Genomic DNA, 20,954 nt, shown 5'->3' on the forward strand with positions numbered 1-20,954 from the left:
ATACGGACTGCGGGCTCTCTAGATGCATGTCCGCTTGGGGTGCCATGTGTGTATTGTACGTCCAAGCGATTGCGCAGTGTCTCGGCTGGAACCACAAAGTCGCTTTACTTTATCAGGAAGCATAGAAACAGCGGCGCCGCACAGAGAAAGGCCAGCATGACGACTATGAAAGACATTTCATGGTTCAGACACAGGCTGCCCTAGTCCAAGTGCAAGACCTTGTGCTGAGTTGCACATGGATGCATCCCAACAGCCATGAGACGAGCCTGTCTGTCTGTCTGGCGCACCTGTATGGGCCTCCACGGGCGTCGACCGGCGATGCGGCGGGGGCCATGGCTTCCATTTTGCAAAGGCCCGGCCTCGATTTCTGTAAGGAGACCGTGCATAAGCACAGTCGAGAACAGTTGTGGCCAAGCTGTGTTGTGCTGCGTGGTGTAAGCGAAGGTCTGGCCAGTACACGACACTGCGAGACGAAAACAGCTCTGGCGGTCCTTGGCCGAGCCCATCTGCCACATGGAGAAATAATCCATGCTACGGATGGTAATTTTGTATTATTTTATTCCGACTGACAATAGCAGCTGAGCCTTGCTCCGCACAAGTGCTCCTGTTATCTCTTTTGTCCGTCTTGTTATGGCCAAAGGAGGCGGGCTCTAGGCTCTAGACCGGATTTCCCTTTTCAGAGCTCAATCCCAAAGAGGCGAAAGTCGGGTGTATGTACATACATGCGTCCTGTCCTGTTGGCTGAGTCGGATTGCCATGAATGCTGAATGTGAGATGAAGTCCGGGGGTGTAGCAGTCTGCAGAGCGCGAAGCCGCCGGAACTAGTGCTGCTGGTGTAGCCCGCATCTTGTTCCCTGTAGTGCCTTGTCTGGTCTCAAGGCGGGCAGCTCGCCCAGGCCAGTGCCGAGCTTGCTTGAGAAAATGACACGGCTGATGCGAGTATAAGAAGTGAGTAGCCGTCCCATCTTTCGTCAGTGGCAAGAGGTTCTTTTCTGCTCATCACATCATCACCCCAGGTTTCAACCGGCTCACTTCAACATACAAAGGACACTCGCACAGTTCCCGACGCTTCTTATACAAACTTTGCCCTTTGTCCTTTGCATCTTCCATACTCCTCTCTGTCTTTCCAGACCTTCTACTTCCCCTACCCACCACACACTTGTTCTCTCTCTCACACACACGCTCCTCTCACGATGGTTGCCAAAGGTACCACTCGGGGCTCAGGCATGTCCGACCCGATCCGCAATGAAATCGTGGCCGCAATTGCCGAGTTCTGCGGCACGTTCATGTTCCTGTTCATGGCTTTCTGCGGCACCCAGAATGCTCTCAATTCCTCAGCCAACTCTCTCGGCGCCAACGACACTCCCAATGTTCCTACGCTGCTGTACATCTCCTGCTGCTTCGGTGTGTCACTGGCTGTGAACGTGTGGGTGTTCTACAGACTGTCTGGTGGCATGTTTAACCCTGCTGTAAGTGGCAAGCCCTGTAGTTGTCTGGTCTTTGTTCTACCTGATGTAAGCCACAGTGTGTGCTGACTCTTTTTTTTTTCTTTTCTTTCTAGGTTTCTCTGGCTCTGGTTCTTATCGGCGCCATTACTCCTCTCCGCTTCGTGATTGTTTTTGTTATGCAGATTATCGCCGGTATTGCTGCTGCTGGTATGGCCGATGCTCTTCTTGATGGCCCTCTGAAGGTTGCCAATACTCTCGGCGCTGGTACATCCAAGACCCAGGGTCTTTTCCTCGAGATGTTCCTGACTGCCCAGCTGGTCATTGTGGTGTATTTCCTTGCTGTTGAGAAGCACAAGGCCACCTACCTGGCTCCCATTGGTGTTGGCATGAGCGTCTTCATGGCCCACATGGTTGGTGTCTACCTGACTGGCTGCTCCATCAACCCTGCACGTGCCTTTGGCCCTGCTGTTGTTGACAAGTTCCCCGGATACCACTGGATCTACTGGCTGGGTCCATTTATGGGTGCCCTGCTGGCGTTCATCGTCTACAAGGTCCTCGTTATGCTTGAGTACAACACTGCCAACCCTGGTCAGGACGGTTACGACTGGGAGATGAACGCGCTGCAGGAGCAGTGGCTCATTCACGGTGCTCACGGCCACCACAAGGCTGGTCCTCCTACTGCCTCTGACGGCGCTGTTCCTCACCCTGTCGCCGGTACCCACATGGGTATGGAAGCTGTATAAATACAGCGAGCCATCTACTGGTGAAACACGCGACCGAGAAACTTAGGCCTGGTTATTCGTCAAACCTTTGCTCACGTCATGCACGCGAACACTGAGGCGAGATTAGCAAATGCCTTTCCTTTCTCGTTTTTCTCCGAGCTGCTTGGAAACGAGACACGTTGTGGCATGTCTTGCGGGATCCCTTACTCAATCGCTCTGATTTTAGACATTCTGCTTTTGCAGAGCCATGCTTTGGTTGTTTTCTCAACCACCCCTTTGCGTCGATATCGCAAGGGAGACTATTTGGACTTATTCGGGAGAAAAAAAAAGAAAGGGCACAGGCACACCTATAGGTGTTATCCTGGCCCCAATCATAATAATCTGATATGGATAGGCGTTTGAATTTTTGGTAATGATATATTTAATGGGCGCTTGCAGCCGAGATCACGCAATGAGTTCGCATTATCTCAGTGGTACTTGAGCTCGCAACTGACGGGAAGTTTGGCAGATCGAAAACCTGACACATTAATACAGAACATAAATATATGCCCATAAGAAATTAATCCACATACAATCTCATCTTGCTATCGTGTCTGGGCCTTGCACTCCCAGCTGAAACTCCTTTTAGAGTTAGTTATCCCTCTGTTTTATGCTCGCTTACACAGGGCTTAGACATTCCTCATGTCTACCTGTACCTACAACACTTGCAGGCACTTTGTGTGTATAGAGCCATGTATCTCATTGTACCATCTTTGTGATTATATCTGTACGTGAATCCTGTGCTGATGCATTGGGTTCTCAGCTGAAGATGGAGAGGAAAAAGAAAGAATGAGAAACAAGACGAGGAATCGTACGAGGCCCGCGGCTGGCTCGATGATCGTGCACGTGAGCATTTTCAGGGTTGTCACTGGTACATGACCGCATTAAGACATGTCAATGTCCTACTGTATCTGCGGGGAGGAGGATAAAGTCACCGCGCAATGTGCATGTGTGTGTTGCAAAAATTAGGATAGCCAACTAGCTACTGGCACTCAAGGTTAAAGATATGTCGTTGGTCATCACGGCAGGACAAGGGTGTAGGGGCCTGTCAAGGGTGTGCTGACGGGTAGATCCATCCATCTTCTCCCTCTCCACCATCCCATGCCACATTTTTTTTTTTTTTTTTTGCAGACGTGGTGATGGCCTCACAACAGTCCGTTCTTTTCCACGTGATAAAGGAGTATTAACCTGCACGCGGTATTAAACGAAGGGGGTTTGGCAAGAGAGCAAATCCCAGTTGCAGCCCACAAGTTATGGGATCAATCTTATTAAAAGAAAGAGAAAGAAGAGAAAAAAGGGCAGAGCATTCTATCGAAAGTCACCGAAAAAAGAAAACAAAAAAAAACAACTTAGCCCATGATCCAAATACGGAAGGAAGCCCTCGGACTCGGGCCCCATGTAATCAGTGGCGATCTCCTTCTGCTTTTGGATGGGCACCTGGTTTGTGTAACTTTGCCAGAAAACTGACCAACCACGATGCAAATTCTCACGCGGCTACCAAGTTAGCACTAGAGATAGTTACCTATGCTGTGGTGAGGGAAGCCAAGGTTTCTTACTCGCCGTTCTTGTCATAAATCACTCACCACCCGGCCCCCTTTATTGAGCCCGGCCAATGGAATGGGGACGAAAAAGGTCAGAACCCGTCATCCGGATGGAGTGATATGATTCATAGGTATGTATGTAAAGTACATGCACTTAATACAAAGAGACCCAAGCAGTTTGGATTGCAAGTTATTTTTACATTTCATTACCTAATGTGCCTAGTATCATCAACGCATGACTGAGATGATCTGCCAAAGTATCCTTTGCCAAGAACTATGTTCCAACGACTGTAATCACCCCGTAACCCCGCAACATCAACCGCTTTCTCTTTTTTTTTACCGGCCAACGCGGATGACGCCAGCAGCCATAAGCTTTTGGATCTTGGTACGGATACTGGGGTTGCGCATGTGCTCCTGAAGGGCTGCAGGGTTACTCTGGGCCTGTTGCAGGATCGCGTTCATGACAGGATCCTGCATGATGGACATGATATCGGGATCACGCATGATGCGCTCCCGAGTCTCAGCCTCGGACTCGCCATCACGGGCAGAGTACATGGCAGAGTACGCCTTCTGCATCTGCGTCTCAATTTCGCGGGCGTTGGCACCAGCATGATGCTCCGTGTCAACCGCCAGAGCCTGGTCACAGGCATCAACAGACTTGGAGTATTCGCGCATGGTGAAGAAGGCCTGAGCCTTGCGGATATACGCGCGAATAAACTTGGGGTCCTTCTTGATGGCCATGTTACAGTCCTCAATGGCACTAGGAAGCTCCAGAAGCTTGGCAAAGGCAGCGGCACGGTTGCTGTATCCGCGGGGGTCCTCGGGGGCGCGCTTGATCATTTCACTGTAGGCAGCGACAGCACCGGGCCAGTCAGCCTCCTTGAACTTGGTGTTACCATCCACACGCGCCTCCTCGGCCTTGGCGGGGTCAATGTAGGCCAGGCGGGAATCCTCCACGATCTTCTTCTCAGCCGCACGTAGCTTGTTGACAGTGTCAGGTGTCCGGTGCTCCATCAGAGACTTCTTGTAGTTCTCAACTGCCTCCTGCATCTTGCCCATCTTCTCGTAAGCATAACCTATGCGGGAGTAACTCTTGGCAATCATCTTGAAGTCGGCGAACATCTGGCGGCCTTCTTCAACAGCCTTGGTGCAAGCCTCCACGCAAGCCTCGTAATCGCCCTTCTCAAAGTTCGCAGCACCAAGATTGTTCAGATAGGTAATATCCTTGTGTAGCTCCCATGCCTTGGTGTAGTGGGCAATAGCAACATCAAAATTGCGCTTCTTGTAGTTTTCGGTTCCAAGCTGCTTTTCCTTGTCGGCAGCGTCCTTAGCTTTCTTCTTCTCCAGCTGCTCCTCGTCGAGCTCGGGCTCGGGCTCGGGGGTAGGCTCGCGGGCCTTCTGGGGAGCAGGGGTGGGCTTGGAAAGAGGGGGAGCATCGGTCATGGGGGTATCGATAATATCAGCGCCTTCGGGAACAGAGTCGCGTACATCCATATCGACACCCATGGCAACACCGAGAACCTGGATCATGCGAGGGTCGCTGAAAATGTCAGGCGAGCCCTGGGGGTTGCTCTGCAATTGTTGGATCTTGGCCATGAAGCTGGGGTCGGAGAGATAGGCGCTGGTCTTGGGATTGGAAGCAAGCTTGGCAATAAGGTTGGGGTCGCTGAACATTTGGCCAAGACCAGGAACTGGGCTTCCGCCAACCTCAGCCTGCATAGCCTTGGTCACGGATTCCAGCCCACTCTTGAGCTGGGCGTTGGTAGGGTCAACCTTTAGGCCAGCCTCGTACGCATCGTTGGCACCAACGAGGTCGCCCTGGCCATGAAGAGCAGCACCCTTGCGGCCCCAACCCTTGGCCCAATCGGGCTTCAGCTCAGTGGTCTTGTTGGCATCATTCAAGGCGTTGGCCCAGTCCTTCTTGGAAGCGTATGCGGCAGACCGGTTGCTGTAGAGGATGTGGTTTGAGGAGTCGATGGCGATGGCTTCGGTGAACTTGGCACTGCACTATAGTTAGTCAGCTGGTCACCAAGCAGAAACATGTAGCATGTAGTCTAATGTCAAAGGCTGGTGTCAAGCAAGGGGGTCGATGTGTGCGAGTACCCCTCTCTTGCGTGGTCTGGCAGTAATCAAGCCACGGGGAACGCAGCGACAAAGGCAAATAACCAAATGTAGAAAAACTTACATAGCCTCGTCAAAGTCTTTGGCAGCAATCGCCTTGTTGCCTAGAGACTTGAGCTCGTCAACTGAGGACATGTCGATGACTGAAATTCAACGCTGAAAATTCGGTTTGGGTGGTAAATCGTAGCAGTTGTGCAGAGGAATCGTGTCTTGACGAAGAAAAGAAATTAGCTTTGGCGATTAAATTAATACGAATGATCAACGAACCAGAAAGTCAAGGTAAAGTATGCTATTGACAGGAGGGCTACCAATTTATACTGTTGAAGTTTGGTTTGGGCTGTAGTTGAAGGCCCTTGTCTCTCCATCATCGTGAATTCTAGGTGCTTCTATGCAATCTGCCCCTCCAATTGGTCAACGTACAGGGGTAGCCATCTTTACTTTGGATTCTTTGGGCAGTTGGTCTGTGCGTGTATTCTCCGGCAACCAACAGACGCTCCGGAACAGCCCCACTTTTCTTACCGGAATACCAGGTGTGCGAGCCGGACATTGAGCCTGGTTGATTGTGAGAGGGGAAGATTATGAAGCCATTCGGGTGGATTTTAGTTATACTTTGCTAAGGCGAGTCTATCTAGCTTCATTTTGAGCTTTTCGTGCTTTAGCTCACCTGTTTTCCTGTTGATTTGAAGCCAAACTCATCAAATCCAAAGGCGGTCACGTGACATGCAAATTGGAAAAAAAGTTTCCCGCCAACGACATCATCATCTCGCAACTTGAGCTGTACCTTGACTGGAACCTTCAGCCTCACGTCCCCTACTCAACAACCCAAGCTTCTTTTTTTTTCCACGTCCGATTATACAACGCCCCATTCCCATTAATTTTCTCAGCCAAAAAAATGAGCATGTTCGGTTTCGGTCAGCGTCAGCCCTCGTCGGCTGAGAAGATTGCCATGGTTGAGTCGGAGTTTCGCCTGCACATCAACATCCTGGAGAGGTGAGTCTCTGATAGAGCAGCTTGATTCTAGATGGCTCGCCTTTGGCCACCCGTTTCCTATTGAAGCAATACTAACCGTGTCGTCCTTCAGAGTCACCCGCACCTGCCAGATGAAGTGCCTGGACCAGGAATTCCGTGAGGACTCGCTGGCCAAGTCTGAGTCGACCTGCCTGGACCGCTGCGTTGCCAAGTTCTTCGAGACCTACATGAAGTCGTCCGAGGTCATGCAACAGAAGCAGCAGGAGGCTGCCGGTCGGGGAGTTCCCGGAATGTAAATGCGGCAACGCAATCGATACCCCTAAGACGCACATCTCACACGATAGCCTATGCATAATTCCAAGCTCATATGCGACCTGTACGAAAAGAATATATGGAAAAGCCAACATTGGGATTTGTAAGGACATATTGGCTTTGCTTTTAACGCCATTCAAAGACATTTGAGGCACCTAAAACCATGCATGGCTTGGACTGCGGAGGAAGCTGGGTGTTTTTGGGTTTGGAATAGAAGCCCTTTGTAACATTAGACTAAACTTTCATATACGCATGCTGCGAATGATTGTATATTATAGATGGTTCATCTTCACTGGCGACTCCAAACAACTTCGTGCACAAGCAGTCCAAGACTGGCGAGTAGTCGCCATCAGCGTTTCCAGATAACGCCAGGTAAAGGCCGCTACGTCATCCTCCTGTCAACCTCCTGTAGGATATTCGGCCCTGTGCCTATCCCAGTAACCGTTCGCACCAACCAGTGTATCCAACTCTCGGTCTCCAACTGTGTTCGTAGCTCCTCTGCTTTTTCTTCCAACCGATTCACCTGTCGCTCAAAGACCTCGACTCCGTCTTCGACATCAGCTACCTTCCCCGCCAAACCTTGAACTTCGTAATCGAGGCGCGCAAACAGCGTTTCCAGTTCCTTAATCTCTTCACTAAGCGTGCTACGTTCCTTGGTCATGAGGCTACTGGTTGAGAGTGCCATGTTCTCATGGGCCTCCACAAGCCTATCCCGCAGGACGCGCAGGTCTTGATCTTTGTGAATAAAGGTATCTTCTAGATTTCCAAAGGCTACAAATTGATCCTGTGCCCATGGCTCAAGGTCACGCTTAATACTTTGAACATTACCGTAAAACACTTGCGCTAGCTCAAAGAGCGAAAAGGCCTGAGAGGATGGGTGGAAGATGTCAACCATGGGTGCAATATCTTCCCAGCGAAGAACTGCGTTTGCTGCATCAGAGAAAGACGCCCGGCGCGGCCAGCGTGCATCATGGAGCGGGGGCCACTCTTTGGTAGTGTGGAAACTTCGGCGACGCTGTAAGCGCTTCATACAAAGATTGACAGCTTCATCTTCGCCAAGCCATTGTTCGTGAATGTCACGGACGCCAGTCGTTGATGCAAGAAGATATGGCGAGCCTTTGATGTCTCTTGCATCAACATCTCCGGGCAGACTTTCCGAGTACGTGCCGCCTAACACTTTATCAGGGGGGGCATCAGAATCATTGTGAAGAGGTAATTGGATTGTGGTCTGCTCCAAGTCCTTTTCCTGATGGCTAGGAGTTGGACAAGACTCGGGCGGGCGGTTCCAATTATAAGCCTTGATAGGGCCGCCGTTTGGCCCTGTGGCATAGTAAACCACGGGGCTAGACGGTACATCGCAGTAGTCGTCTCTTCCAGGCTTTGGGACCCTTCTTGATCCTCCAACGGCATCCTTGATTCTCCCTAGCCCCGATCGGGCATCACTCATGCGCTCTGTCACGGATCTGAAGCGTGTCTTCTTCTCACCCTTTTCATTGGCGTTTTCCTGAGATATACTCGTTGTGAGGAATGGGCCTGATATTGCTGTTTGGGATGGAACTCCATGAAGTTCTTCTTTCCCATTATTGCTATCAGCATAGTCGCTGATAGGAATTGATGAAGATCTCTGGGAGGCCATCTGAAAGATCTCTTGTTGCTCTTTGGCTGCCATCAAGGCACTACCAATTTCAGCATGCTTTTCATGACTGCTCTCGGTGGCTGAGCGACGAGCCTTTCCGTGCCATAGCCACTTTGGTAGCTCACCATACGCAAATCCGATGAACTTTTCAATGTCAAGTGTCTCGACTTCACTAATTCCTCCTTTATCACGACTAACTATGCCCATGACCAACTCGCCACGCTTGCCGCCAATTTCAGCCACGGTAGACTTCACTGCGCGCTGGACAGCCCAACCCTCGTTGGCAGCAGCTTTAGCTGTAGCGCTCTGGAGTTTTAACAACGTTTGGCGATCGAGGAGCCCCGTTCTTTCCATCTTTTGGCATTTTTGGAAGTGCGATACACCGCGCATTGTGTTTTCAATGTCAAAGGCGTCTTTCGATACCGCGGCGCCAAAGGAATTTAGCCGGTTGCGCGCTCCCATCAACAGCCCCAAAAGTGCTGAAATAGTCATGGGGCCAAGAATCCCATCAGAGGGTTCCATGTTGTAATACTCAACTCCTATGTCGGCCCACCAATTACTGATTGCAACCTCTGTGATGTCACACAGGAGTCCGTCACTAAAAATGGGATTCAGCTGGCCAAAAACAACCAGTGCCATTTGACACAAGCGCACAAGCTCTATCGCAGCCTCCATGAAGTTTATTTGCTCGTGAACACGGTACATGGAACAGAATTTGGCTTGGACCGCTGGCGCAGGTTCATCGAGGGTCAGCCCGGCTCTTCCGGAGCAGCCCAGGCGCTTCAGATTTTCATTGACGATAAACATCTTTTGGTAGGACCGAATGTCGCCGTCGGGGACCAGTATGGGCGTCAATGTCGAGGGAAAGCTGCTCAGATTTGTTGTAATCAGATCACCTAAGGATGTTTCTCGGGGTCGCGCTTGGAACTGCTGGACTTCTCTGAAGAACATTTTGAGGCGGAGCGACCATGATGCCTCATCTGCAGGCACGCTGATGACACCAACGACTACTGTGCTTTTAGCATCTCCGGTGTAGGAGGCAATCACAGTCGATGCCGACTTGCGGGAACAAGCCCATTGTTCAACTAGGTATAGCTCATAGCCTTCGAGGGTTGTACACGATTCGATTATATTGACAATAGGGTCGTCGCCTAAATATCTAGTATTTGAAGAACGCGTTAGATACTCATGACTACCTGTGCGAAGAGGTGGGGCCGAGGCGGGCAAACCTAAAAGCGACGGGGTCGGGGATCACGAGACGTTTCTGTGGTATTGAAGCTGTGTCTGCTGCTCTTTGAGCCATGTCCCTTGCTTCGTCTGTCAAGAGCGAGGCTGGAAGTTCGTGTGACGGAGGATTCGGATGTTGGCGATGACCGTGATTGTGGCCGTCGTAGTTTTCATGACTGACGAAATGAAGTGGTCGCGCGAGAGAATAATCATCGGATCGTCCAAGCGAAAAGGCAGGGAGCGTAACCATTATGGCGGATGCGCCAACCTTGACAAACTATTAGTGGAGCTAGCAAGGTTGCTCCAAGCTTTCGATTCTTCCAGTCCGTCCCCCACTGCTGAAGTATGTCAGAACCAGCGATATTATTGTTTGAGGATGGTTTTGTGACTCCGTGAATGGCACTACGATGGATATTTCAGTGAGAACTCGGCCATGAAAAAGACAATAGAACGCTTCGCTCTCGCGCTTTGCTCTGGAAAACTGCGAAAAATGCTAGAAGTGACGTATTTCTTTCTAGACAAGATCACGTGCCATATCCGTCAAAGCACTGTGCGGGAGGTCGTGTTCTGTGTGATTAACACAGTTTTGTTTGCCGTCTCCCCACACAGTTACTTCTAATGTGCACAGTGCAACACACTGTCAGCCAGCTAGCTATCTTGGCCTCTCTGATTGCAGTTACTTTCCAGAAAGTTTCCTGACTTCCATCTCATCATGTGAATTCCGTTTCTCACCATCTCAACTTCCTCTCTATTCTATCCTTCGAATGGTGCTTTTCTTCGCACTTTAGATCACCGAACTCTGCTTTTTTTTTTCACTTTCCATTCCTCCAACTCACGAATTGGTGCACCAGCAATATATAACCCTCTAGTTCAATAATCTCTCCATCACCATGTCATCCGAGAATCCACCACCAACAGCCGCGCTTCTAATGGAGGTAAAGAAGATGGAGAATGCGCCTCTCAGGGCGACCGTTCGAGATACGGAAAAGCTTCTCAAATTGCTTAAAGATACTCGCGAGCAGATCGCAAACTGTATGCACCATGATTCCAACGAATCTCCATCGTAACCTCCATCATGACTGACTTGGTATTCCTACTATAGCTCAAGATGGTGGCATCCTTGCTCTCACCAAACTCCAGAACCCTATCAAGAACTCTTTCGATACCATGACTTCTTCTCTCAAGGATGTATCCAAGGCACAGAAGAGCTTTGGGAAAGCTCTTGATAAGGTGCGTTACTGATGCACTTCTGGCCGCCGACAAGATACTACACAAAGGATACACCCTCCAACTTCACGATGCTAACCTTTTGCTTTTAGGCTTACCCAGTTCGGCCGTTACCTGTTGACACCCCACCGCTTCCTCATCGCCCAGAGCTCGTCAACCGAGCAATCGCCATGCACCTACTACGAGAGGGGCTATTCGATGTTGTTTCCATCTTTCTCCGTGAGGCTGGCGATCTTGTTGAGAAATCGCCTGGGGATCACAGTCAGTTTGAAATGGATCCTGTGCTGATAAAGTCCTACTTTCAGGAGATGTATCATATCTTGACTCAAATCAAGGCCCACAACTTGGAACCCGCTATGGAATGGGCGGATAAAAACAGATCACATCTAGAGCAACGGCAAAGCACACTGGAGTTTGATCTTGTCAAGCTCCAATTCATCTGGCTTTGTCTAGGTCCCTCCGTCAACCATCTCCCGGACGACAAGAACAACGGGATAGTTGGTGCTCTCGAGTACGGCAAGAAGAACTTCCCCAGGCTTAGGGAACGAAACACTACTTCAATTGAGAAGCTTGGAGCAGCCCTAGTCTTCATCAGCAATATTGAAGAGTCGCCCTACAGCAATATGTTCGACGCAAAGGCGGGTTTTGAGGAAGTTGCTACGTCTTTTACCCGCATGTTCTGTTCTTTGCTTGGCCTCTCTCCCGAATCGCCACTGTACACGGCTGCTACTGCCGGCGCCATGTCGCTGTCGCAGGCACTCAAGTTTGCCAAGATTCAGTCTCAAAGGACGGAGTGGTCGACATCCAGCGAGCTTGCCTTCGAGACTCCTCTTCCGCGCTCCATGATCTTCCATCCAATCTTTGTCTGCCCTGTTCTAAAGGAGCAAACAACTCCGAGCAACCCGCCTATTCTTCTTCCCTGTGGGCACGTCATTTGCAAAGAAGCCTTTGTGCGAATCAAGACACGGTCGTCAAGATTCAAGTGCCCGTACTGCCCAATGGAAGCCAACGCCGATGATACCCACGAAATTTATTTCTAAACCAGAGATCCCGCGATTTCCTTGGTTTTCTTGATTTTGCTCTCCCTGCAGTTTGATTGCTGTGTTGGTTTGATATGACTTGTTCAATCTTGTTTTTGTAATATTGGCGACCAAGAGTTGTTCCTAGCCGGTCCGGGCGCACCAACATTAGAGCATCTGCTATGACCACCAGATCTCCATCTTGTTATATTGTTTTCTTCGCATGGAAATTTATTTGGAAGGGGCGTTTACGGCGTTTGCTTATTTTAGTCGCTGCTAGCGGAATCACAGGCCACCATGTTTCCTTCTTGTTCTCACTTTATTTACAAGTCATCTCGGTCCTACTGCTCGTGCACTCGTACGTGACTCCCATGATATGCAAATAATCAGGAGCGAGAAGAGCTAGCTCTTGCTTTGCAGATATATGAAGGGCACACATGCTCGACACCAAATGGCCAAGCCATATCTGATGTCTTCTAGTCACGATAGCAAAGGTAGTATGCAATGACAGGAACAAAACGTAAATTTCATGAAAAATATCAGGCCAACATCAAGCACACGACATATATGAAAAGGGCACAGAACGGAATATAGATGAGAAGAGAAAAATAGACATCCAGATCCGGCGCAAGAGCCATAGTCAGGACATCAAGGCAGCCCAGTGCGTAGAAGAGAAAAATAGGAAATAAAATTTGGGTATAAAAGCACAGGTTGCAATATCTATCATAGATCAACCAATAGTAAACAACAAAAAACGATCCAAGGAAAAAAAAAAGATCCAAGACGTTGACGGGAACGTAGGGGACGGCGAGAATATCTGCACATCATATGAGACGAAAGAGAAGAAGAAAAAAAAAGTATGAAAAGAAAATGCGTGGAAAGGGACCAGATTCGTGAGTGGGAACAAGTCCCTGTGGTAGATGTTGTAGATTCTTTAGATGCCAGACATGAAAAGAAGCATAAATAACATAAAGTGACAGTCTAAATATTTTTGGGGGGTTTCGTTGGCTCCGTAGAATAGACTTAGTCAATGGTCATACGTGATACTGGCGCGGGCTTAATATCAACCATGCTGATGGAGTTTTCGTCAACCTTTTCGGATTCGGCTTTGGCTGCCTGGAGGTGCGACTTGAGGCCCTTTCCAAAGGCGCGCATGCACATGAAGCCGTTGATAATAGTGACGAGAATAAGGGCGATGGTGATGACAGCAAAGGCAGTCAACGACTTCTTGACGGGATAGTAGTCCTTGCGGTAGGTAGGCTGGTAGATGCGCACCAGCTTGAAGACGAAGTATGCCAATGCAACAAAGTAGAGCATCAGGGTGATGACCATCAGCCACTTGATTTCACGGCGAGTGGCAAGGCCGGCGCCAAAGAGAATGGCGACGGTGACGGGAATAATTGCGATCGTAAGGCCAAACTCAGGGTCGCCATGGTTGGTAACGATGACGAGGAACTGGATCATGAAACCGAGAAAGAAGAAGAAATCGAACTTGAGAAGTGCAATGTAAATCTATGGATGTACTGTTAGTGTCTGGAGCAAGGAATCAGCGGCTATATGACAATACAAACCTGGTAATGAAGGAAGCGCTTTTTCATCCGGTAGTCAGCGCCAATGTATTTCAAGATGTCCCATGCAAACTCCTGGTAAAGCTTCCAGGCTGCGAACATCATACACAGCGTAGTGACAGCGCAAAAGCAAGGCATGGAAATCAAATAGCCCGAGATGTCGGCCCAATAGTGGGAAGCAGGCAGCTCATCTTTGAGGACGTTGGGGAACATAGAGTCGGGCGCGTTGTTGTTGTCGCCGTAGATTCCCTTCTGAACTTCGCTAAGGACACCAGAGATGACGCGCAGGGCATCGTGGATCTGATCAACCTGGATAGCAGTGTAGACCATCATGGCGAGGTTGGCGAAGCAGAGGCCAATAACCTGAATAGTGTTCTTCAAGCGCAGGGCATCCCACACCAAGACCATCTCGTACAAGAAGCCAAAAATAAACAGGGCTAGGAATGTCGGGATAGTTTTCCGCTGAACAACAGCTGCAGCGTTGGAATCGGGTTCATCTCCGATGCTGTCTTGAAACTTGTAGAAGACGTATCTAGGCACGATGGTGGTCAGTGAATATTCTACGAATGACGCGGGTCTATATGGTGTGTACTCACGATTCAATAACCAGGCACACGATAGCCTGCACACAGACGACAGCGAAGAAAAACCGCGGCCACCATGAAGCGGCAAAGTGGTTCGTCATGCCGTTAGCTCGCGACGACGGGATGCCTTTGTTGGTGACCTCGCCATGATGGGCCTGGTCGCTGTGGAAAGCCTGCATGTCGAAGTCGCGATCGTGGTAGGCCGGGGCAAATGAGTCGCGCTTGTTAGGGAAGGGGTTGTTGTCACCCTTGGAGACTGGCGGGTATTTGTTGCTCAGCGTGCTCTGGGCTGGGCTGTCGGGCTGGTTTTGCGAGTGACCGTACTGGTTGAAGTCGTCGCCACCGAGCTGGTCTCGGTGGGTGTTGATTCTTGTCGCCACGACGTCGGATGAATGTCGACTCCTGTGGGAGTCGATGAACGCGTGGATGTGGATGTGGTAGTGGTGGTGGTGATATGTGAGTTGACTCTACAGCCAGGCCAGTGATCGAAAGCCTGGGTTGCCCCGTCTGCAGGTGTGACAGGCGAGGCAGATTTGACGAGAATCCAGGCGGGTAAAAAGCCTATGCTGCTGCGTATGGGATCAGGGACGAGACAAGAAGGGTGGCTGAGGTGCTGAAGCGAGAGACGCAGCGGGAACTGATGGTGGGTGGTCGAGTCTGGAGGCAAACAAGATGCGGTAGATGCAGGAAGTCGTCGACAAAGTTCAAGGACGAAGATTACCAACTGAGCACAGGGCTTGTCGGGCGAAAGAGACTAGGTGAACACGAGTCGAGAGGATAGGAGCCGATAACGAGATGGTGATGGCAGGCGAGAAGACAGGGGGAACAGTCAATGTTGTATATAGTAGTGGGGAATCAAAAACAGGTTTGCCGGCAAATTTTCTGCTCTCAAGGGCAGCCGTGGTATCATCAAGATGCCAGCCAGCAAAAGGGAAAAGGAGGTCGAAGAAATATTACGTGTGATATCCGCAAAAGTAGTCGTTGCAACAGAGTTTGGTCGATGGTCGGGCCAGCATCCAATGAGCAAAATGAAGAGAAAAAAAAATGGGAAAAGACCACCTCGGAGGCAGGGTCCAAATTGCGAGCGTGGATTCTTCTTGAAGATGGCTAAAAAGCGCTGCCATGTAAAAAAAAGGCCGCTGGGAATGGCGCACTTTTTAGCTGCAATCTATTTATTGCGCCAGCGAGCCAGCACCGAGACACGAGACCCTCCCGGCTTGGCTGCTGGGAATTCTGCGTCAAACAATTGAATTTTCAGGCCTGGCAGTCAGGCGAATGTCGGTGGCCACAGGCTGCTGTGGTGGTGCCCTAAAGCTGAAGACCACTGAATGCCCACAGACACGCGCTGGAGGCCCGCTGAACGCCCCAACAGCCGGTCCTCCCCTGCCCCCACCGCTGAAACACCACATGAAGCGGGCATCTGTGACAGATGGCCGACTGGCGAAACAGTGTGCTGATCAAAAAAGAAGCACCCTCTGAATCCCCTCGTCTCCCTGCGTGTCTCCTCGCCAGAATTCGTCCTTCGCTCTGCCTGGCACCGGTTCACCGTCATCCATCAAAATGCCCGACGTCTGATATTCAGTGATCGCCAGCTTAGCCTTCTGCTTCAGCCTGTTACTTTATGCCAAACAAACTTTACGCTAGAGTAGATGTATCTCTGGAATGCCGATCTGAAGTGATGTCTCTATCATCCGCCTTGCCTGCCACTCAATCGTTGCCAGCGGCAAATGCCCCAACAGTCTCGCTGCTGCCCGGCTCCAGCCCCGGGCTGATCTCACTTGCTTGCTGCTGGCAAACCTCACCTTCACCGACTGGTCGTGAGGCTCACCAGCATTCCACCACCAAGCCCGTAATACCTAAGCACAACCCAGTCGTCCTATCGGATGCTAAAAAAAACCCACCACCACCACATTCCAGCCCCTGTCATGCTGGCTGTGATGGCCGTGCAGAGGCCAACGGGCGGTGCCAACTGCTCCGCCTACATTCACAAATCTCCAGCCATGCTTTGCTGGCAGACCCAAACCCCATACTCTTGAAATTAGAATGCGCCCGTATGTGAGCTTTGCATCAGAGCTCGTCCCTCTTTTCTTGCTTACTTGCTCTCTTTTCTCCTGTCAACTGATCTCGTCTTAAGTCTACACACGACCAAACCACTTATCCTCGACATCCTCGCACTGGCTCTCTAAGCCAAGAAACTCGACACGAGTCGCTTTTCCTTGGCTCCAATCACAGCTCGCCCACTCTTTCTCCACCCTGTCCCTGACTTGACTTGATTCTTCCCCTTGTCTTCCATCGCGTAAGAAAAGTCCCTTTAATGCACACTCTATCTCCAAGGAAACGCCCTTTGACCGTAGATTAAGCTACTTACAGTACTAGGTCTGTCTCTCAACCCTAACCCTATAAATCTTGATATTTGATTGGCCAATATCTTCTCGTATCGGTCAGATCGAGACAAGTCCCGCGCTAACCCTACCTGGTGCTTAATGCATGCATGAGAGCCTAAATGATGGACCACCAACATCAATAGTTAATCTCATGTGTATGTGTGGGTGAATGACACTCAAGCCTCCAAGTTATCCAGGTGCAAAAGAAAACCTTTTTCTTTTTTCTTTTTGGCTTACTTGTTCCAACTCCTTCTACCCTCAAACCTGGCCACAGCGCGCTTAAGCTTCCTTGGAAAACATTCTACCCCAAAGACAGTCACCATGAACCATCCCCCCGATCTTCACTTCAAGACAGAGACGTGACACTAATGTTCCCGTTAGACATGTCCCCGCAGTTCATATCAAAACTCAAGGGGAAAACATTGAATCGTCCCAAGACTTGCTTTATTTAATAGTGCGACCCGGTAGCATTCAAATCGAGCTGCTAGTAGATTATTGCAAACTTCCAGAGAAAACACACCATGTCTTGTCTTCTCGTGTCATAAACCAACCACAAGCCTCCCTCAAGGGCTCCTCTCTAGAGATCACCGTGCTACATAACTTCCCTGTTCTCAGAATTGTAGTATTGTCGCACCGCAGTATGGAATACGGTTTGAACACACTGTTGTCCTCTTGATGTGCTCTCAAACAGTCACTGTGTACGGGGTTAATGACAGCCAAAGCTCCGGTGAAAAAGTGTGTTATGAGAAGTAATATTGCTCGGTGCACTACGGTCCTGCCTACACAGGAGAAGATGACAAAATGAATCGGTGGTCAAGGAAAAGGACGATCACTCTTAGTGCAGTGGCATTTGACACACTTTGAAATGTGTAACTATACAGATCATAGTAGGTAGACGAAAGCTCCCAAGTCATGTCTACTCTACAAGAGTACAACGGTACTGTACACCCGAAATATGAAACCATGACACCTGATCTACCTCACTCTTCTTTTGGCTCTCTGGATATACATGACATTTGACACCTGTTTACTCGACTTTCCTTTATGTTGTGTAGCCTATACTTCACGCGACCCTTGACTCCGACTGGCCACATTTGCCTACAGCCGGCTAGTTTTCATAACCGTATGATCTACATTTCCCTATAGCTTCAGCTGCACACAGAATATTCTAGTAGCTAGTGGTGAAGATACACAAAAACTCAATCAACCGAGTGCGGTAGGTACCAGGAAATATGGGGAAAAGGTCGACGGGCCGTTGTTGCCTAGAGAGAGTTGTCTAAAACATGGATGAAATCTACATGTACGTACCCAAGTTGTCTGTTTTGCGAAAGTGTCAGTGTGTGGTAGTTCACCTAGTCTCTACAAACTAATGCCAATTTCAATGTCATCCTAACAGTATAGAGAAAGAAAGAACTCTTAAATAGCTGTCTCCACCGAGGTATTGTTACCCATCAGTATCCTAAGATTTCTCGTGAAGAATACCAGGGGAAGAACTGACTCCGAAAGTCCCGGCTAGTATTGACTGTAACTATTGGTATTCAATAGGACGACTTGATGTTGTCCCTTGGCGGAAGATCTGTTTGGGAATGTCAAAAGTGCAAAAAGATAGAAGAACGAAGATATTCAATTATCGTAGAAAAAGAGAACCATAATCGATAGTTTCGAGCTCCACGTATACACACTCACTCACCTGAGGAAAGCACACCTTTTAGTTCTAAAAAATATCGTTCTTTCAGTCTTCTCTCGGAGTATAATTTCTTGGCGGGTCTCTGATGGCGGAGGATAGAAGGTCCCGGGTAATTGTTCGTACTTCTTGCGCAAGACCAATCTGGCGATTGTCGTGCTGTATATTAGAGACTTGCATCCCAATCATCCATTGTGCACAGAGGGTGTCCTTTGGATGTGTTCAACAATAGGATTGTGATGAAGTCACTATTGAGCAGACACAAACATAAAGGTCCAGGGCAAAATGGAGCTAAACTATCAATGACAACTCAGATGTAGTGATGGGCTAGTCTCTAACATAGGGCATGTCAGAGTTGTCACGTGCAATATATCAATAGTAACGTATGAATTGTTAGATTGAAGCTTTCTGCTCTATCTGAAATACAGACATGGAATCATTCTGCCTTGCTTCTACAAAATTAACTTTCAAGCTCAAAATCAGATATGATTGTGCGACGTTGATGCTCTCATCCCCAATATCCAGAAGTGAGATTGGTGGTTGGTCCCACATATCGCGTGATGTGGAACTCTGTGTCACAAAGGACGCAATTTTAGATCCTGAAATTGACGAAGACCGATTCTGAATTCGGTTTGATAATGTAGATTGCGAGTAAAGAATTCGAAGAATATTCCATGGTTTTATATCATTTGGGGGATGTACAAATATAGCTATGAGAATACTCCATGATTCAATAGTTGTGTTCGGTAGATATGGACCATGGATAACCGATTATATGTGAACGAATGAAAACGGAAGGAATGCTTGGAACCCAAGTTTTTCATGAGAAAGAGTAGCACCAAGTGAAAATTTAATAGAGTACCGTGATACGAAAACGGAGTTCAGTGGGCGATAGCCTCGATAGTAGTAGGCCTCAAGCTATGATTTCTGACAGAAACCGAAACATGGCCGACTAGACTATGAGATAGTTATTCTAGTTGGAATCGGATAGGTGTTGGAGTCCAACGTTTGAACACATACGTGTGCATACTAGTCCAATTCTATATTGTTTGTTTCTTCTAGTTCTTCAAAGTACGCCTACTTCCATTTCCCAGCAGTCCGACTGTATACCAAAGGTGGGAGTAGCCGGTTGGTGTGATATTTCAAAACAGCTCCCGGGTGCTCAAGACTGACTGGATGACATAGACTTCAGGACTGAATGAAATACAAACCAACATACGTATAATAATAGCTTTGTTGATAAGTCTGATTGATGCGTGGTGAGGACTGACAAGAACAACCTACGCTGGGTTTATTTTAGCACTCATATTTGAGTGTGAGCTACTACATGAGAAGATGACTGGATATCACAACCACTTTACCAAGCGTATTCGAATGAGTAAAGGCTGCGTACCCTCCTTGTTAAGACTAGAATCCTTGTCTAGCTCTCTCAGGCTATCGTGACCACGATGTCACTATGGTTAAAACCGTGGTAGATTTAGTAGGAATTTTGCCTGCTTCAGCTAGTAAGTAAAAAGAAATGATTCGGACATCCAAGACCCGTGAATAAATGGTAGTATACCTGATATGTGCCACGGATTGCTACTATCGGCGGTACTACTCAGCGTTGAAAAAAAAAACCCCCGGCGACGCAACACCGGTCCGATAACCGCTATCTGCTTGAAAGTCTAGACCAAGATATCTAGCTTTTACTCGGCCATCTAAGTACGATCTTCAAAGGCGAAAATCAACGCAGATAGACAAGGACCAGGACCGCTCGCCAGTATCCACCCCGAACAGGCCGCCCCGCACCCACCTGCAGCGCTCAACTCCACTTCAACATCCTCTCCCAACTCCGCCTATAAGAAGGCAATCCTTTGAGAGAAGTGCTTTTTAGATGCTGTGATGCTTCGGTGGTGTGGGTAGAGCTGGGTGTGTAATACAATGGACACCCCAGAGAAGCGACCGCACTTGTACATATACATGTCTAAGTGTGTACATTGAATCTGCTACTTGTACTAGCGGCATCCATAACCGCGCACGGCGGACCGAGCCAAGGACACACTGCAGCCAAGGATTGCAGCGCGGTTTTCCTCCTTCTATTCCCGTTTCCCGAGACCGAGATGAGTTTGTGAAGCAAAGCGACCCTGTGATGCTGGCATGTAGTAAGACATACAGAGACTTGTTGACGAATCGACCAACTGTGAATCACACACTTATGTTTCTGAGGCTCCACTTCAGTTGGAGCTCTGGGACAGGCTATGTACATATGTGCATAGTTAGTTATGTGTACATTCATACAGCGTGGCTATCCTGCTTTTCAATGTAACCTTGGGCCACTGAAGATATTTCTTTATTGGCTTTCTTCCCTAGGTCTTCTCCTAACGGTGGAGACGGCTTCCGTCTGGCAACGGCTGCAGTCTTCAGCTGTAAAAACAAGTCCGTCTTGCTGCATAATGAGTGCTTCAAAAGGCCAACTAGGATAACGCAGAGC

The 20,954-nt window shown here is 49.0% G+C and overlaps 7 protein-coding genes across 7 annotated transcripts; 4 read left to right on the forward strand and 3 right to left on the reverse strand.

Moving 5' to 3' along the window:
- Nucleotides 1–1,193: 1,193 nt before the first annotated feature.
- On the forward strand, nucleotides 1,194–1,535 carry BROUX77_003830 (uncharacterized protein; the record flags this gene model as incomplete). Its single annotated transcript, XM_073748525.1, has 1 exon — nucleotides 1,194–1,535. One exon carries the CDS (start codon nucleotides 1,194–1,196, stop codon nucleotides 1,533–1,535), a length of 342 nt encoding a protein of 113 aa, XP_073606255.1.
- A 122-nt stretch (nucleotides 1,536–1,657) lies between these two features.
- On the forward strand, nucleotides 1,658–2,191 carry BROUX77_003831 (uncharacterized protein; the record flags this gene model as incomplete). Its single annotated transcript, XM_073748526.1, has 1 exon — nucleotides 1,658–2,191. The coding sequence occupies one exon, from the start codon at nucleotides 1,658–1,660 to the stop codon at nucleotides 2,189–2,191; it is 534 nt and encodes a 177-aa protein (XP_073606256.1).
- A 1,895-nt stretch (nucleotides 2,192–4,086) lies between these two features.
- On the reverse strand, nucleotides 4,087–6,006 carry BROUX77_003832 (uncharacterized protein; the record flags this gene model as incomplete). Its single annotated transcript, XM_073748527.1, has 2 exons — nucleotides 4,087–5,752; nucleotides 5,936–6,006. The coding sequence occupies 2 exons, from the start codon at nucleotides 6,004–6,006 to the stop codon at nucleotides 4,087–4,089; spliced, it is 1,737 nt and encodes a 578-aa protein (XP_073606257.1).
- A 757-nt stretch (nucleotides 6,007–6,763) lies between these two features.
- BROUX77_003833 (uncharacterized protein) lies at nucleotides 6,764–7,136 on the forward strand (the record flags this gene model as incomplete). Its single annotated transcript, XM_073748528.1, has 2 exons — nucleotides 6,764–6,861; nucleotides 6,953–7,136. The coding sequence occupies 2 exons, from the start codon at nucleotides 6,764–6,766 to the stop codon at nucleotides 7,134–7,136; spliced, it is 282 nt and encodes a 93-aa protein (XP_073606258.1).
- Nucleotides 7,137–7,534: 398 nt separating this feature from the next.
- On the reverse strand, nucleotides 7,535–10,265 carry BROUX77_003834 (uncharacterized protein; the record flags this gene model as incomplete). The annotated part of the gene is made up of 2 exons (XM_073748529.1): nucleotides 7,535–9,947; nucleotides 10,018–10,265. 2 exons carry the CDS (start codon nucleotides 10,263–10,265, stop codon nucleotides 7,535–7,537), a joined length of 2,661 nt encoding a protein of 886 aa, XP_073606259.1.
- Nucleotides 10,266–10,905: 640 nt separating this feature from the next.
- Nucleotides 10,906–12,282, forward strand: BROUX77_003835 (uncharacterized protein; the record flags this gene model as incomplete). Its single annotated transcript, XM_073748530.1, has 3 exons — nucleotides 10,906–11,047; nucleotides 11,118–11,245; nucleotides 11,335–12,282. 3 exons carry the CDS (start codon nucleotides 10,906–10,908, stop codon nucleotides 12,280–12,282), a joined length of 1,218 nt encoding a protein of 405 aa, XP_073606260.1.
- A 1,002-nt stretch (nucleotides 12,283–13,284) lies between these two features.
- On the reverse strand, nucleotides 13,285–15,429 carry BROUX77_003836 (uncharacterized protein; the record flags this gene model as incomplete). Its single annotated transcript, XM_073748531.1, has 4 exons — nucleotides 13,285–13,773; nucleotides 13,833–14,361; nucleotides 14,426–14,815; nucleotides 15,371–15,429. The coding sequence occupies 4 exons, from the start codon at nucleotides 15,427–15,429 to the stop codon at nucleotides 13,285–13,287; spliced, it is 1,467 nt and encodes a 488-aa protein (XP_073606261.1).
- Between the last annotated feature and the right edge of the window lie 5,525 nt (nucleotides 15,430–20,954).

This window comes from Berkeleyomyces rouxiae (genome assembly GCF_048999995.1).
Source record: "Berkeleyomyces rouxiae strain 22BRR77 chromosome Unknown BrBRR77_ptg000003l, whole genome shotgun sequence".
In the NCBI taxonomy this organism is placed as follows: domain Eukaryota; kingdom Fungi; phylum Ascomycota; class Sordariomycetes; order Microascales; family Ceratocystidaceae; genus Berkeleyomyces; species Berkeleyomyces rouxiae.